Source organism: Taudactylus pleione, unplaced genomic scaffold (assembly GCF_031769625.1).
Source record: "Taudactylus pleione unplaced genomic scaffold, aTauple2 ptg000135l, whole genome shotgun sequence".
In the NCBI taxonomy this organism is placed as follows: domain Eukaryota; kingdom Metazoa; phylum Chordata; class Amphibia; order Anura; family Myobatrachidae; genus Taudactylus; species Taudactylus pleione.
The window spans coordinates 7,892,343-7,907,109 of record NW_028284537.1 but is presented as its reverse complement, the minus strand read 5'-3'; the positions used below and the strand labels follow the sequence as shown (position 1 = coordinate 7,907,109).

General features: G+C 50.5%; 1 protein-coding gene across 2 annotated transcripts in view; it reads left to right on the top strand.

Annotated features, from left to right (window-relative positions):
* The window catches only part of ATXN7 (ataxin 7), a 105,688-nt gene that overhangs the window by 15,819 nt on the left and 75,102 nt on the right, over positions 1 to 14,767 (top strand). The window contains exons 1-3 of one of the 2 annotated variants that reach the window (XM_088473397.1): positions 13,324 to 13,458; positions 13,633 to 13,833; positions 13,917 to 13,979. In XM_088473397.1, the coding sequence (XP_088329523.1) occupies positions 13,641 to 13,833; positions 13,917 to 13,979 (256 nt within the window). In that variant the 5' untranslated portion in view covers positions 13,324 to 13,458; positions 13,633 to 13,640. Of the gene's footprint in view, positions 1 to 13,323; positions 13,459 to 13,632; positions 13,834 to 13,916; positions 13,980 to 14,767 lie in introns of those variants that run through there. The other variant, XM_088473400.1, reaches the window with a different exon arrangement.

Sequence of the window (14,767 nt, the reverse complement as noted above, 5' to 3'; positions counted from 1 at the left end):
CTCATGGGCGTATATTTTATAACTGCATTAACCAGGGCTTAGCACTATTTAAAACAATTTTGTCATGAATTAGTCTAGGAACGTTTCCAGAGAATGTTGGGGCCAGAAACAAAATGGTTAAGAGGGCGAGCCACCAGCTGGACAGTCCTGATCTAAACCATCCAATGCAGGAAAGGAAAGGTGGCACGTTCGCGCACACCGCGTCTCTTTCACATCCTGGGGCTGATTCTGAGACGCACACAATGCCGATATTCATGCAGATGGTGAAAGTTTTCCAAGTGCGAATGCGTCCAAGTCGCTTAAAAGTCACACAGCGCATGTGTCCCGCGGTGTTTGCGCACCGAGGCGCAGTAGTGATTGAAACGCATGGTCTCAGAAATGTATTGGGTGTTCCTGGGCATTTACTGAAAGGTGGCTATTGAGATGCGGGGGTGATTCAGTTGGCGTTTGGGCTCCCGCTGGCAGCAGTTCCATTGTTCTGCCATTTAGGCACAATTACTGCAGACGCATCCTCCCAAGCAGAAATGTGTCCCGTATGGGCGCCGAAATGGTACTTTTCGCATCACGGTCAGGACTTTAGACTGGTCTAGTCGCTATACGTGGCTAAACTTGGTACTTTTGGGCACGACAAGCAAGATAATGGGTGCCTGAAACAATTGAATTTCTCCGTCAGGTGCCCATTAATTATAGCGGCTGCTTAAATTAACCATCTTCTGGGTGTGTTTTGGGAGTGTCACAAAACTGGTTGCGAACTTAGGGCCTGATTCATTACTAATTGCAATAGAGTACGCAGATCGGCCGATGGTGGGTACTGCGCATGCATATGCTCCGCAGTGCGCAGGCCAGTATTTCGATCACGTACGCAGATACAAAGCCATCCTAGAGTGAGTGATGGGACGTCAGCGTTTGGGGGTGGTGACGGGGGAGTGGTTGGGGAAACACAGGCGTTTCTTTCCGTTTGTACTCCGTTTACTGGTCGTGCATAAATTAGCTACTGCGACGGCATTCGCAGCTTGAGTACTCACTGCGTGCGACAAGTGTTGCAATTTCTGAGACAGGTCAGGCATTCTGTAATTCTGCATGAGGGGCCGATGTTACCGATGTATACGCAGGATTGCGAGGTCTTACGATTGTGAGAAAGCGATAGTGGGCATCTCTATGCCGGGTGAGCAGTTACAAACATTTAGCATATTTTCGCAGCAGAACTGCGGGCGTAATCGCAGCTGCGATCCGTGATGAATCAGGCCCTTAGTTGCTTAATCGCTTGCATTAGAGGCCATACTCTGACGGAGAATATGCACCTAACATGGGGCTGGTGCAAGTTCCGATGATGCGTTTGATAGTATCATCTAAAGTCGCACCAAGCAGAATTGTTGTATCTAAAGATGCAGAAAGTGGGTGTCTCTGGCTTTACACACACTTGTACACCAGGGAGGGGCTGATACTAGCATTAGCATAAAGTTACAGACGCGACTACAGCAAAAGACGCTAAAGCGGTCTCAGCAGTGTGCAACACTTAATAGCAAGAGTATGTTCCATGGCACAGTGATACAAATGTAAAGTCATGTGATAACATTATGTTGCAATTTTAGGAAAACAAGCTAGATGTATCAAACCTTGGGGAGAGATCAAGTGGATGGAGATAAAGTGCCTCATTTAGCCGTACGCTGCTGAACGTAGATTCCCGATGGGAAGAGGCCAGGATTTCCGTCGGTAGACAGAGATTTCCTGGCCTATTTTGGACATCTGCGATGGCTGGCCTACTTGACCACATGGTCATTTAGCCAGCCAAGGATCACATAGATGATCTGATGCCACGTCCGTGGACGCAGCTCGGATCATTAATTCATGTAGAAGGCATGGCCTCCTGCTGCATTAACTTAATAGCAAGGACGTAATTGCAAAGCTGCTCATGTGCAGCTTTGCAATTCCGTCCACTACTGAATCACCCCCAAAGTACCAACCTATCAGCTCCTGACTGTCACTCTACAGGTGAGATGGGGAACCTCAGGCCCGGGGGCCGTATAAGGCCCACGGAATCATTTGGTCTGGCCCTCTGAGCTTTTTTCTGCTAGCTTCATCTGGCTAGCAGGGTGCCTAGAATGGCACACTGCAGCCAGAATCTATGCAGCAGTGCAGCCTGGAGCTTCAGACAGTCACACCGCTGCCCTTACAGGCTCCCAAGAGCATCCTCAGGATCCTTCGGGCATTGCTGTAATCACCGGCGATTGTGTCCCTAGCCCCGCCATTATATATCAAAATGTCCCTCCGCAGAAAACAAGTTCCCCACCCCTGCTCTACAGGCTGTGTTTGTAAAATGACAGTTAGTAGCTGATTGGTTGGTACATTTATCTCTCCAAGGCTTAGTACATCCTACTCCCTATGTAATAAATTTGTTAAGCATGTGAGCAACTTGTTCTACAATGTACAGGGCCAAATAGCACAACTGCCTACATTCCTCTGTAGGACCTAATGATCAGATTGTATAGGTGCACACAGGGCCTGATTCAGCATGGATCGCAATTGCAACAGTGTACGCAGATCGGCCGTTGTTGCGTACTGCGCATGTGTATGCGCGCGGATCGCACTGCGATTACGGACACACTGTGGAATCCATCGCATAGAGAGAGACAGGCCGTGAGCGTTTGGGGGTGGTGACGGGGGAGAGTTGGAGAAACGCAGGCGTGTCTGTCTGTTGGAAGGCCGTTGCATGTGCGTGCATAAATTAGCCACTGCGATTGCCTACGCAGCTTTAGTACTCACTGCATGCGACGAGACTTGCAAATTCTGAGACAGGTCAGACCTGCTGTAATTGTGCGATTGGGGCCAATGTTCTCCGATGTGTACGCAGCTTTGTGAGGTATTACGGATGCGAGAAGGCAGTTGTAGGCGTCTCTATGCTGGCTGAGCTGTGGCAGACATTAGCATATTTTCGCAGCTTCATTGCGTGCGATTACACAGCTGCGATCCGAGCTGCATCAGGCCCTAAGTTTACTAACGATCTCACAACACAGATGTCCACAGGGAACAGCACAATCTAATTTTCGTTTTTGATTCTTTAAGTACGATATATTGTGGTGCCATTTTAGAAATTTGCTAAGATTAAGCGAATATTTCAAGCGTAACGTGGCCACACAGACAGATCTGCAGCACAGTTTAGGGCTCATGTATAGGATGGTGTCTTTCTGGCATTCCGATCAGACAGGTGAACAGAGGGCAGACTTGCTGTATGTGAATATAGAGGTGGCGTGGTCTGCAGACAGATTTTAGTCGATACAGTAGCAAGAAAAACGGGAATTCTTATACAGCGCTACACCTGAAAGTGAGCAGCTAACAGTCAGCTCTCAGTCCCCCCAAGGACTAATAAACTTTGAACTAAAAAATTGATTGAAAAACTGACACAAGCGCTACCTCTTTAACCAAAAAAGTTAATGATAGATGATGATAAAGATGGTAGAATTACTTATGTAACTATGTCTGGTACATTGAAAACAATCATAGGGTGTACACCTGACATGGAACATATAAGTATAAAACACAATACATATGACACATAAAAACTTCAGCTTGGTAACTCTGATGTAAATAACTATGTCACCAAGAAATCACAGATGCATGACATATATAATACATATAAATCCAATCCCGGTGTTTATAATATAAGGTGGCTGCTTTACCAGAATTATGCAGGTCATGGGCATAGGTGTAAAAAATTGCGGAGTCATAATCAAAAGGGGTATTTAAGAGAGCCCAATCATCTACACCTCCAGGCCTTGATAAAGGTACACGGAGTACCGAAACGCGTTGGAAGGAGGGAGTTAGAACCACTGCAGCACCAGGATTGTGGAGAATCAATGGACCTGTGGATTTGAGGGACCCGGACTACCTCTCCGCAATTTTTTACACCTATGCCCATGACCTGTATAATTCAGCAAGGATCGCAATTACAAAGCTGCACACAGGCTATAGATACAGTATATGATATATGCACACAGGCAGCTTTGCAATTTTGATCCTTGCAATAATGCAAATGCAGCAGGTGTATGACACTCTCTGCTGCATTTGCGATTTCAGCACTGCGACAGAGGTCGCAGGCTGGGATCACCATCGCGACCATCGGTAGGCGATGGTGGATGGCGTCGGACCTTCGGCCAGCCTCAGCTTACTCAGACTGGCCGGCTTGCGAGCCCAGGACACTGTGTTGATCAACACAGATCCTGTGCTAGCCACTCCTGGAAAATGGGGCTTACACGCCCCCTTTTCAGGGACCGGTGGATGCCCCCGCACTGCCCCTTAAATGCCTCTGCCTGTCAATCAGGCAAAGGCATTCAAGGGTTTGTGTGCGTCTACACAGGACCCATTCTGCACACTCGCAGAATGGGTCCTGCGCACGCGCAGATTCCCGATATTCAACGCGGCTAGTGATGCAGTGTGAATGGGTAACCCTGGTCATCCTAAATTATACCTCTTTCACACTGCCAGCAATAACCCGGGTTACTGCACGTAACCACGCAGCAACCTGGGTTACTGTGCAGTGTGAAAGGGCCAGGTTGAAATAACCCAGTTCAACCCTGGTAACAAGCATGGTTTCAACCCGGCTCGTGATGCAGTGTGAATGGGTAACCATGTTCGACACGATCAAGGTACCGTTCACAGCATCGGAAGAGCCAACGCTTGGAGATTATCTCATCTCCAAGCGGTGACTTCATTGACCTGACAGTAAGCCGGGTCGGGCCGCAAGTCTGAAAGGGGGTTCAGCCGGATTGGACCTGTGTGCAAAATCCCGGGTGTGACCCTGCATTGCGATGTGAACGTTTTGTTTATATACAGTCCTGATGAAAAGGCCTGTGGGCCTTGAAACATTGATTTCGTCTGTACCTATGATGTGAATTTAAACACTTTTTTACTATTTGGAAATTGGGAGCACCGCCTTTTTTTTTCCTTGTATTTGCAGTGCTGCTATGCATTGCTAGAGGAATATTCTATCTATCTATCTATCTATCTATCTATCTATCTATCTAATAATGCAGTGTCAAAATTCTGCCTTTCTACTTCAGGGTCCATAGGGTATCCACAGGATACCTTGGGGTATAGGTGTGACGTCAGTCGCAGGGCACCAAAGAGTTAAGCTTTCAGCCTCCCAGGATGCACTAGGTCCCCCTCCTATACCCCGCCCCCGGGCCAAGGCACCTCAGTTTAGTTTGGTGCCCGGCCGGAGTCGGGTGCACCTGTTGGAGTGGGGGCTAGAAGAGCCCCTGAAGCTTTTTCTTCATGCAGCTGTGGCTGCACATCTGGATGAACAGCATGGACAGTCAGTCCTGACGTCCATGCTGTCTTCCCTACACCCCGCCGGTACTGATCCGGGGATGCTGGTGGGCGTCTGGGGTCACAGCTAGCGGTGACCCCAGATGCTCCGGACCATGGCCGGATTCAAGGGGGACAGAGGTAAGCAGCGGGGTCCCGCGGTGGGTCCCCGCTGATCACATGGTCCTAAGTCCCCAGGCAGGGGGCTCCCTGGGGACTGGCTGCAGCGTGGAGCCAGGCGACCAACCTGCGCTTCCACTACCCCCTGGGACAGCGGACCGCAGCAGAGCGGTAGCGCTGCGGCGTCCCAGGGGTTAAATGCATGCCAGGGGAGCGCGCCTTCCCTGTCTCACAGCCGGCGCCTCCCCCGCTGCACACAGCCCTCTCTGCACTGTGCTGACTGGTCCTGTGTCAGCGCTCCTCCCCCAGGCCAGCTTCTCTCTGCTCCTCGGCGGCCATCTTCTCTGCAACGCATGGTGAACGCTGCTGGAAGTCTGGAAGGAAGCATCGTGGTCTGGGTCCCCCCGCATACCTCTCCTCCGCTGTGGCTCAGGTCTGTGTATGCAGCGCTGTGTCCTACCAGGCCCTGTGTCTGTGTAGTTGAGTGATCAGCGCTGTTAGTGCAGGAATTGTTATTTCTCTGCATTGTATGTGACTGTGCTAGCGCTGCCTGTAACTTTTCTTCTCTAAACTGTCAGCTTTATTACTGTCCCTGTTCTTTCTGCTAAAGCCCTTGCGGTGCGGTGCTGCAGGGTGGTCTCTCGCCTATTTAATACTTAATTGGTGAGAGAGGTCACATACGTGGTGCCATAATGTCTGAAAGTGATTTTCCCCTCCGGCTACAGTGTACCACGTGCAAAGTACCGTTAGCGGAGGGGGAGGGTAGCGCGGAGGGCCTTTGCCGGCAGTGTTTGTCCATGGCGCGGCCTATTACGGTTACAGCACTGGTACAGGAGCCGCCCTGGGCTTGTTTCGCTCAGGCGTTAACAGCTTTAGTGGGCCAGTTAGCTCCGCAGCCCGCGTTTACTCCGATGGGTTTGTCCCAGCAGTCTGTGGTGTCGTCACCCATGCAGGGGTTCCCACGACAATTGGTGGTACCCCACAGTCTCCCTATTTCCCCGCTCCCGGGTTCTCAGGAGCCAGCGTGGGTTAACTCCCTGACGAGTTCTGTACAGCACTTGTCGGATGTGTTGCAAGGGGAGTCTGTGATGCGGCCTCATAAAAGGCCGGTGGCGTCTCTGTCCGCTCCTTATGAGGATGACGAAGGGACGTCTGATGATGGGGAGATTCTGGATCCTTACGATCAGGAACCTTTCCATACTAAGGACGCTGATGCTAAGTCCAAAGTATATATTCCTGGACTTATTCGGGCGGTCCGCACAGCCTTGGTGATTGAGGACGAAGTTCCCCCAGCGGCTAAATCTAAGTATGCCTTTTTCAAAGATGTGAAGGGCGATGCCACAGTCTTTCCTCTTTCGGGTCAGTTGGTGGACCATTTAGAGGAGGCGTGGAAACAACCTGGCAAAAGATACCAGCCGCAGAGACGCCTGGCGGTGGCTTATCCGTTCGCGGATAATTATTTTGCTAAGTGTGAATCCCCTCCACAGGTGGATTCTCACGTGACCCGTCTTGTCCGTAGTGCCACATTGCCGATGCCATCCATGTCCTCCCTTAAGGATGCTACGGACCGCAAGGTAGAAATCTGCCTGAAGTCTGCTTATTCCCTTGCAGGGGGGACAGCACGGCCGGCTATGGCCATTTGCTGGGTTGCCAGAGCGATGGAGCGCTGGGCGGATTCATTAGAGGCTTTTGAATCCGACTGTCCGGCCGAACAGGCGGAGTTGATTGGCAATCTCCGTGATTCGGCCACCTACATCAACGAGGCGGCTCTAGACATTAGTACTCTGGTGTCTAGAATTTCTTCAGCAGCGGTAGCTGCTCGTCGCCCCTTGTGGCTGCGATCCTGGAAGGCGGACGCAGATCCAAGAAAGGTCTGGAAGCGTTGCCGTTTACCGGAGAAGTTCTCTTCGGTCCGGATCTGGATAAGATTGTGGCCACGCTGGCGGCAGCCAAATCTGCTTGTCTCCCGTCGGCCGCTGCTCCTTCTGGTTCTGGACCATCGTCCTTTCGGTCATCTAGGGCCCAGGGCAGGCCCAAACCACAGTCGTTTCCTCGACAGGCTGGCCCTAAGAAATCGGTCAAGCCCCGGAAACAGGCATGGAGTACCAGACGTCCGGCCCCCAAGCCAGATGACAAGCCTGCGGCCTGACGGTCCGGGTCTCCCCTTGGGGGATCCCAGGGTGGGAGGCCGCCTGCTGCAGTTCTCCCGGTGTTGGTCGTTCACTACGACAGACACTTGGGTTCTGGAGGTGGTCTCTCACGGGTACGCCCTCTCCTTCCGGCACAGACCCCCGGCTCGATTCTTCACCACGGGTCTACCATCAGACCGGAACAAGGCTACGGAGCTGCGGAAGGTATTGCACACTATGCTCCAGGCTGGAGTTATAGTGCCTGTTCCATTCTCCCAGAGGGGCCAGGGTTTCTATTCAAATCTATTTTTGGTACAGAAACCCAATGGGTCATATCGTCCGATTCTCAACCTCAAAGCACTCAACAAGTCTTTGCGGGTCCCGAAGTTTCGGATGGAGACCCTACGGTCCATCATTCTGGCGCTGGAACCTGGGGACTACATGGTGTCATTGGACATACAGGACGCTATGGCGGTCATGGCGGCTTCTCTGCGGCTGCAAGGAGTCCGCATGTTGCCGTACTTGGACGACCTGTTATTGGTGGCAGGATCTCCAGAGCTCCTGTTACACCACTTGGACCTGACCATTGCACTGCTGCAACGGCACGGCTGGCTAATCAACTGGCAGAAGTCCACTCTAATCCCGTCTCGGAGGATTCTGCATCTTGGAGCCTTATTGGACTCGGGACAGCAAAGGATCTTCGTGACGGAGGACAAGATCTCTGCTTTACAGTCAAGGGTGCGCAGTTGTCTGCACAGCCGCCGGGTGTCCTTACACTCGGCGATGAGGTTACTGGGCTCCATGGTGTCGGTGTTCGACATGGTGGAATACGCCCAGTTTCACTCCAGACCTCTGCAGCACCTGATCCTGTCCAAGTGGAACGGGCTGCCTCAGTCTCTGAAGTTCCAGACGATTGTGCTCACCCAGGAGGTTCGCCTGTCCCTTGCGTGGTGGTTAAAGACGACCCACCTCAACAAGGGACGTCCGTTCTGGGTTCCAAATTGGGTCCTGTTGACAACGGACGCCAGTCTTCGGGGCTGGGGAGCAGTTTCGGGTCCACACTTGTTCCAGGGCAGGTGGACACCGACAGAAGCGGAGCTTCCAATAAATATCTTGGAACTCCGTGCGGTCTTCAATGCTCTCCTGCAGGCACAGCGGTTTCTCCAGGGTCACCCGGTGCAGGTCCAGTCGGACAATGCTACCACCGTGGCCTACATAAACAGGCAAGGAGGAACTCGCAGTCGGGCGGCTCTCGTAGAGGTCTCTCGGATCCTGGTTTGGGCGGAGCGCAATCTTCCGGCCATATCAGCGGTCTTCATCCCGGGAGTGCTAAATTGGGAGGCGGACTTTCTAAGTCGCCAGGACGTTCATCCAGGGGAATGGTCCCTGCACCCGGACGTTTTTCAACTACTGGTGGACAGGTGGGGTCTTCCAGAAATCGACCTCATGGCGTCCCGGCACAACAACAAGTTGCCGGTGTACGGGTCTCGCACAAGAGACGAAGGGGCGTCTCTGGTGGATGCTCTGTCCGTCCGGTGGACGTTCAGGTTCGCATACCTGTTCCCTCCGGTCTCCCTTCTTCCACGGGTAATCCGGAAATTCAAACAGGAAGGAGGGACGCTCCTGTTGATAGCTCCCGCGTGGCCCAGACGGCACTGGTTCTCAGACCTTCAGGGTCTGTCCGTGGACAGTCCTCTGCGGTTGCCGCTACGACCGGACCTTCTGTCTCAGGGTCCTTGTCTTCACCCGGACCTGACTCGGCTGTCTTTGGCGGCGTGGCTGTTGAGACGGCCATGCTGAGGTCCTGGGGGTTTTCCAGCTCTGTGGTGCGTACCATGTTACGAGCTCGGAAACCGTCTTCCGCGAGGATATACCATCGCGTGTGGCATACGTTCTTCCAGTGGTGTCGACCGAGAGGTTATGCACCGCGGGAGTTTCGTCTGTCTCGGATTCTCGCCTTCCTGCAAGCGGGACTAGATCATGGGCTTCGCCTTGCTTCTTTGAAGGTACAGGTTTCGGCCCTATCTGTCTGGTTTCACCGTAGGATTGCTACAATCCCGGATGTGCGCACCTTTATGCAAGGTGTTCTCCGTATTCAGCCGCCCTTTGTTCCACCTGTGGCGCCTTGGGATTTGGCTGTGGTCCTGAGGGCTCTCCAAGGACCGCCGTTTGAACCACTGGGCTCAGTGGATATTAAATGGCTAACAGCTAAGACTGTTTTCCTTCTGGCCGTTGCTTCAGCCAGACGTGTTTCTGAGTTAGGGGCTCTTTCTTGTAGACCCCCTTTCTTGGTTTTTCATGGGAACAGGGCAGTGCTCCGCACTCGGCCCGAGTTTCTTCCCAAAGTTGTTTCCCAGTTTCATGTTAACGAGGAAATAGTTGTTCCGGCCTTTAACTCACCGGGTCTTTCCGTGGGTGAGGCCTCTTTGGATGTTGTGCGGGCCTTAAGGACTTATGTTGACCGCACTTCTTTGTTTAGGAAGTCGGACGCTTTGTTGTCCTCTATGGCTTCTGTAAAAAGGGTTGGCCTGCTTCAAAGCAAACTTTGGCAGCCTGGATCCGTATGGCTATTTCTGAAGCTTATCTTCATGAAGGCCTACCGGTCCCTCCTTCTCTGAAGGCTCATTCCACTAGGTCTGTGGGTCCTTCGTGGGCAGCTCGACGTGGTGCCTCGGCAGTTCAGATCTGCAAGGCTGCTACGTGGTCTTCTGTCCATACCTTCGTGAGGTATTACAGGTTTGACACCTTCGCCTCTCAGGATGCTTCCTTCGGGCGGCGGATTCTCCTTTCTGCACAGGAGCGTCCCCACCCTTAAAGGATACTGCTTTGGGACATCCCCAAGGTATCCTGTGGATACCCTATGGACCCTGAAGTAGAAAATATGAGATATGGTAAGAACTTACCCTTGTTATCTCTATTTCTACGAAGTCCATAGGGTTCCACAGGACTCCCGCCCTGTCGCACCTGTGCTGCAGATGGGCTTTGCTCTGGTCACCGGTTTTCCGTCTCCCTCTGGTGAGAATGTGATTCTTGTATGTGTCCAGATCTTTGTTCTCTCTCTTCCTTCTCCTCCTCCGGCCTATGGCTTGGTAACTAACTGAGGTGCCTTGGCCCGGGGGCGGGGTATAGGAGGGGGACCTAGTGCATCCTGGGAGGCTGAAAGCTTAACTCTTTGGTGCCCTGCGACTGACGTCACACCTATACCCCAAGGTATCCTGTGGAACCCTATGGACTTCGTAGAAATAGAGATAACAAGGGTAAGTTCTTACCATATCTCATATTTTTTCATATTGTATTATGGAACTTCTACACATACATTGACTCATACATTGTGCTTGCAGGTCTTTATACAAACCATGCTAGAGATTTTATGGTTTATTACAACATATATCATTCCATGTGACTCACATTACATTTCATGTTAATTTTTAGAAGTTTAAATGCACCACACACAAAAATTAAGCTGAAACTCAAAAAAAGATGACAATAATATATGGGTAGGTAGTCCTGTTTAGAACCAGAAAAAAATGTACACTCTAAAGGTGCGTACACACACAACGATTTTTGAACAATTTAACTATAACGACGCCGTTATCATTCAAATAATCGTGCAGTGTAAAACGATGAACGATTATCGTTCATGCGCGTTCACGTTTGTCGATTGTAGTTCAGTCAGACTGGCCAACTGAACGATTTTCAATAGAAGTTGCAACATTTTTCCTTCAACACACAGAAAATCGTTTATTATGTAAAGTAAAACGATTTTCGTTCACTTTTTTCAACGGAAAAACTGAACGAAAATCGTTCATTACTTACATCGTTGTGTGTGTACGCACCTTTAGTAGTTACATTTTATTTTTTATATCCCTGACTCATGTTACAACAATTATTTTTACAATATGATTGTTCTATTACACATAAGACCCTAAACTTATGATTAACACACCAAAAACTGAATGCTAATCAAACTATGCTTAAAATCAAAAATCAATTTTGACATTTAACTCATGTTACATACCAATGTGACTCATGTTACATTTCTGTCCCAAATCAAAGGTCTCTGATACAAATTACTCAAACCAGTAGAATCCACGTGAATTAATCAATGTAGGCCTGTTTGTCTTCCTGATTAACTATGAAGATGTATAAAATATTTCATTTGGTGATAATGGCCATTTCCAGTTGCTGCCAGCTTGCTCCATTGTGCTCACTGAACGATCTCCCTTTAAAAATTCTGGTGTGCTGGATGAACGATATTGTTCATCCACACATCCAAAAACCACAAACGACCCATGATCAAGGAACGCGGATCCCTATGGAGAGATATCGATATAGTCCAGGTTGGCCTGCATGCATGGACGATAGTCAATATCGTTATCGTCCAGCGGGAGCGTGCATCGTTGGTCGTTCATTGCATACACACGGAACGATATATCGTTGAACGTTATTGCTCATATCGTTGAAATATATTGTTTCGTGTGTACGCACCTTAATATTAAGTTCATCAGTAGAAAGAAATTAAATTGAAAATGTCTTGGCATCTGCTGCGATACAATTTAATTTTCAAGTATTGTGTCCTATATTTCATGGAATGACCCATATCTGTCTATCTAATCTATCTAAACACTACTGATAAACACAAAGATTTATTTCAATATTATGGGGTATATTTACTAAAGTGAGAGTTTTTACAAGTGGAGATGTTGCCCATAGCAACCAATCAGATTGTAGCTATTATCTTCTAGAAGCTTCTAGGTAAATGTTAAGTAGATTCTGCTTGGTTGCTATGGGCAACATCTCCACTTCTAAAAACTCTCATTTTAGTAAGTTTACACCTATGTTACTTCTATTTGTACCATATATTGGGTATATGATAGGTCCCAAGTATATTATGTGTGCATAATCTGTATATGTTATCTATTTAGTGCAGTGACAGGCTCGTTAGTCTGTGAGTAACATGTATTCATTAAGGACCTGATTCATTACGGATCGCAACTGCGATTGCAGTAGCAATAACGCACGCAATATCACTGCGATTGTATGCTAATCCATTGCGATCGCTATGCCGTCGCAGTACAACATAAGGACGCCCACTTTACCTTACACACATTCGTAATCCTTAGCAAGGCTGCGAAACCATCGGTAACATGGAGTACCATCACAGCCTCACGCACACTTGCACAAGCTCTGACCTTACTCAGGAATTGCTAACCTCATCGCACGCTATGAGTACTCAGGCTGCGTACAGCATTGCAGTGAATAATTTATGCACGCCCCTGCAACGGCGTTCAAACGCACTGGCACGCCTGAGTTTCGACGACCACCCCCGTCCCCTCCAAAACAACGGTACTTCCTGTCAATCACTCTGTGATGGGTCTGCGTAGTCACTGCAATCGCACTGGCCGGTTTGCGCACTCCGATGCTTGCGCAGAACGGAACAATCGGCCGATTGGGTGCGTAATCGCAGTTGTGATCGGTAATGAATCAGGGCTCTAAGTACTTTCTTCCTGCGTGATGTAGTAGTGACATGCAGATCCCCATAGACTAACGTGTCACACACTGTATGTACATGATGCAGGTGTAATGATATAGTGACGTGTGTGAGCTGGCCCCGTACAATAACGTGTCTCGCACACACCGTATGTACATGATGCTATAGTGACATGTGTGTGAGCTGTCAGCTGGTCTCGCAGATACCTCCTCCTCCTCCCATGTGTGTGTGCGGGAAGTTCCTGTCAGGGGAGGGCGGGGGCTGGGAGGGACGAGCCGGGTAAAGGAAGACCTGTAATTCCGCTCTGGCCTCCGGAATCCCCGGCAGGGTCACTCGGGGGATATTGGGCGCCGTGATGACGCGCTGTGGCCCCCTGGGGGCCGAGAGCCTGACCTAACATCCGGGACTGCGCGGGTAATTGAGGGCAGGTGGGGTATATGTGTGTGTTGGGGGGGGTCACTTTATGTCGCACACACAGGCAGTAGCGCTGTACACACGTGTTTAACCCCTTTGTGGCCGGGAGGGCGGGACCGGCGGGCACCCCAGGCCCCTCCCCCTCCCGCTCACCACTTTCTTCTTATATTGTAGCGGAAAGAATGTCTGAGCGGCCGGAGGATGACGTCAGAGCCGGGGAGCAGCAGCGCAGAGCGGGGGCCCGGCGGCGGCAGCAGCAACAGCAGCAACAGCAAGGGGACAGCAGGGCGATGGCGGCCCTGCCCAGCCCGGGGGCCATGCTGGGGCAGTCCTGGGTCAGCTGGCTGGACGCCGCCAGGCTGCACGGGGGTGACGGTAAGTGTGGGTGACTGGGCGATGCAAGGGGACACCCGGGGATGGGGATCCCGACTAATGCACCCCTCCTTTCTCTCTTCTAGAGCTGGAGGAAACTTCTAAGGAGAGTGACCAGAAGAGAGAAGCCATGAGACTCAGCAGGGAAGGTGAGTGAGGACTGCTAGCCACCTGTGCTGCTGCTCAGGCAGGGATATCCTGAACACATGTAATGCTGGGGGGGAGGAGGGCTCACTGGTCGGCTCATCTAAGCAATCTTGTCTGCTGTTGAATGGTACACTACTGTCCAATCAGAGGCAGCTGAGCTAGCATGTGACCCTGTACAGAACACCTTGTGCTGGTACACACCAGAACGATATTGGCTCGATTTTGGCCAAATCGTGACGAAAAATTGGGCAGATCGTGCAGTGTAGGTGCCCGATTTGCACGCTCCTGCGGTCGCATGCGATATTGTGTGATTGGCTGTGCTGCACAGCCAATTGCACAATACCGCATATGAGGCTGTACATATTAATGAAGGACGGAACAGTCGTCATTCATTAAATCTTTTAAGTGTGTACCGGCAAACATGTGATGCCCAGGGTAAAGACAAATTCACCTGAACGACCGGCACGATTGGCGGTCGTTCAGGTGTGTACCCACCCTTACTGTTGTGGTGAAGCATAATCCGCATACTTACAGTACATGCACATACATACACGCAAACAGCACCAAACCTTTGGGTTTAGCCTCCCCGCTACCTATTTGGGCATTCTGACTGCTGATGCAGCAATGTTGTCCATGTCCTGCAATATTTTGTACTGTAAAGCAGGGTACACACTATACGATCCATCGTTTCAACGTAGATTGGAGCGATATATCGTATACCTCATATAGTAAGCACTCCCGATCCCTCATTGCTCGCATTGTCCCATCTGCTGAGCAGCTCGTCAGATGG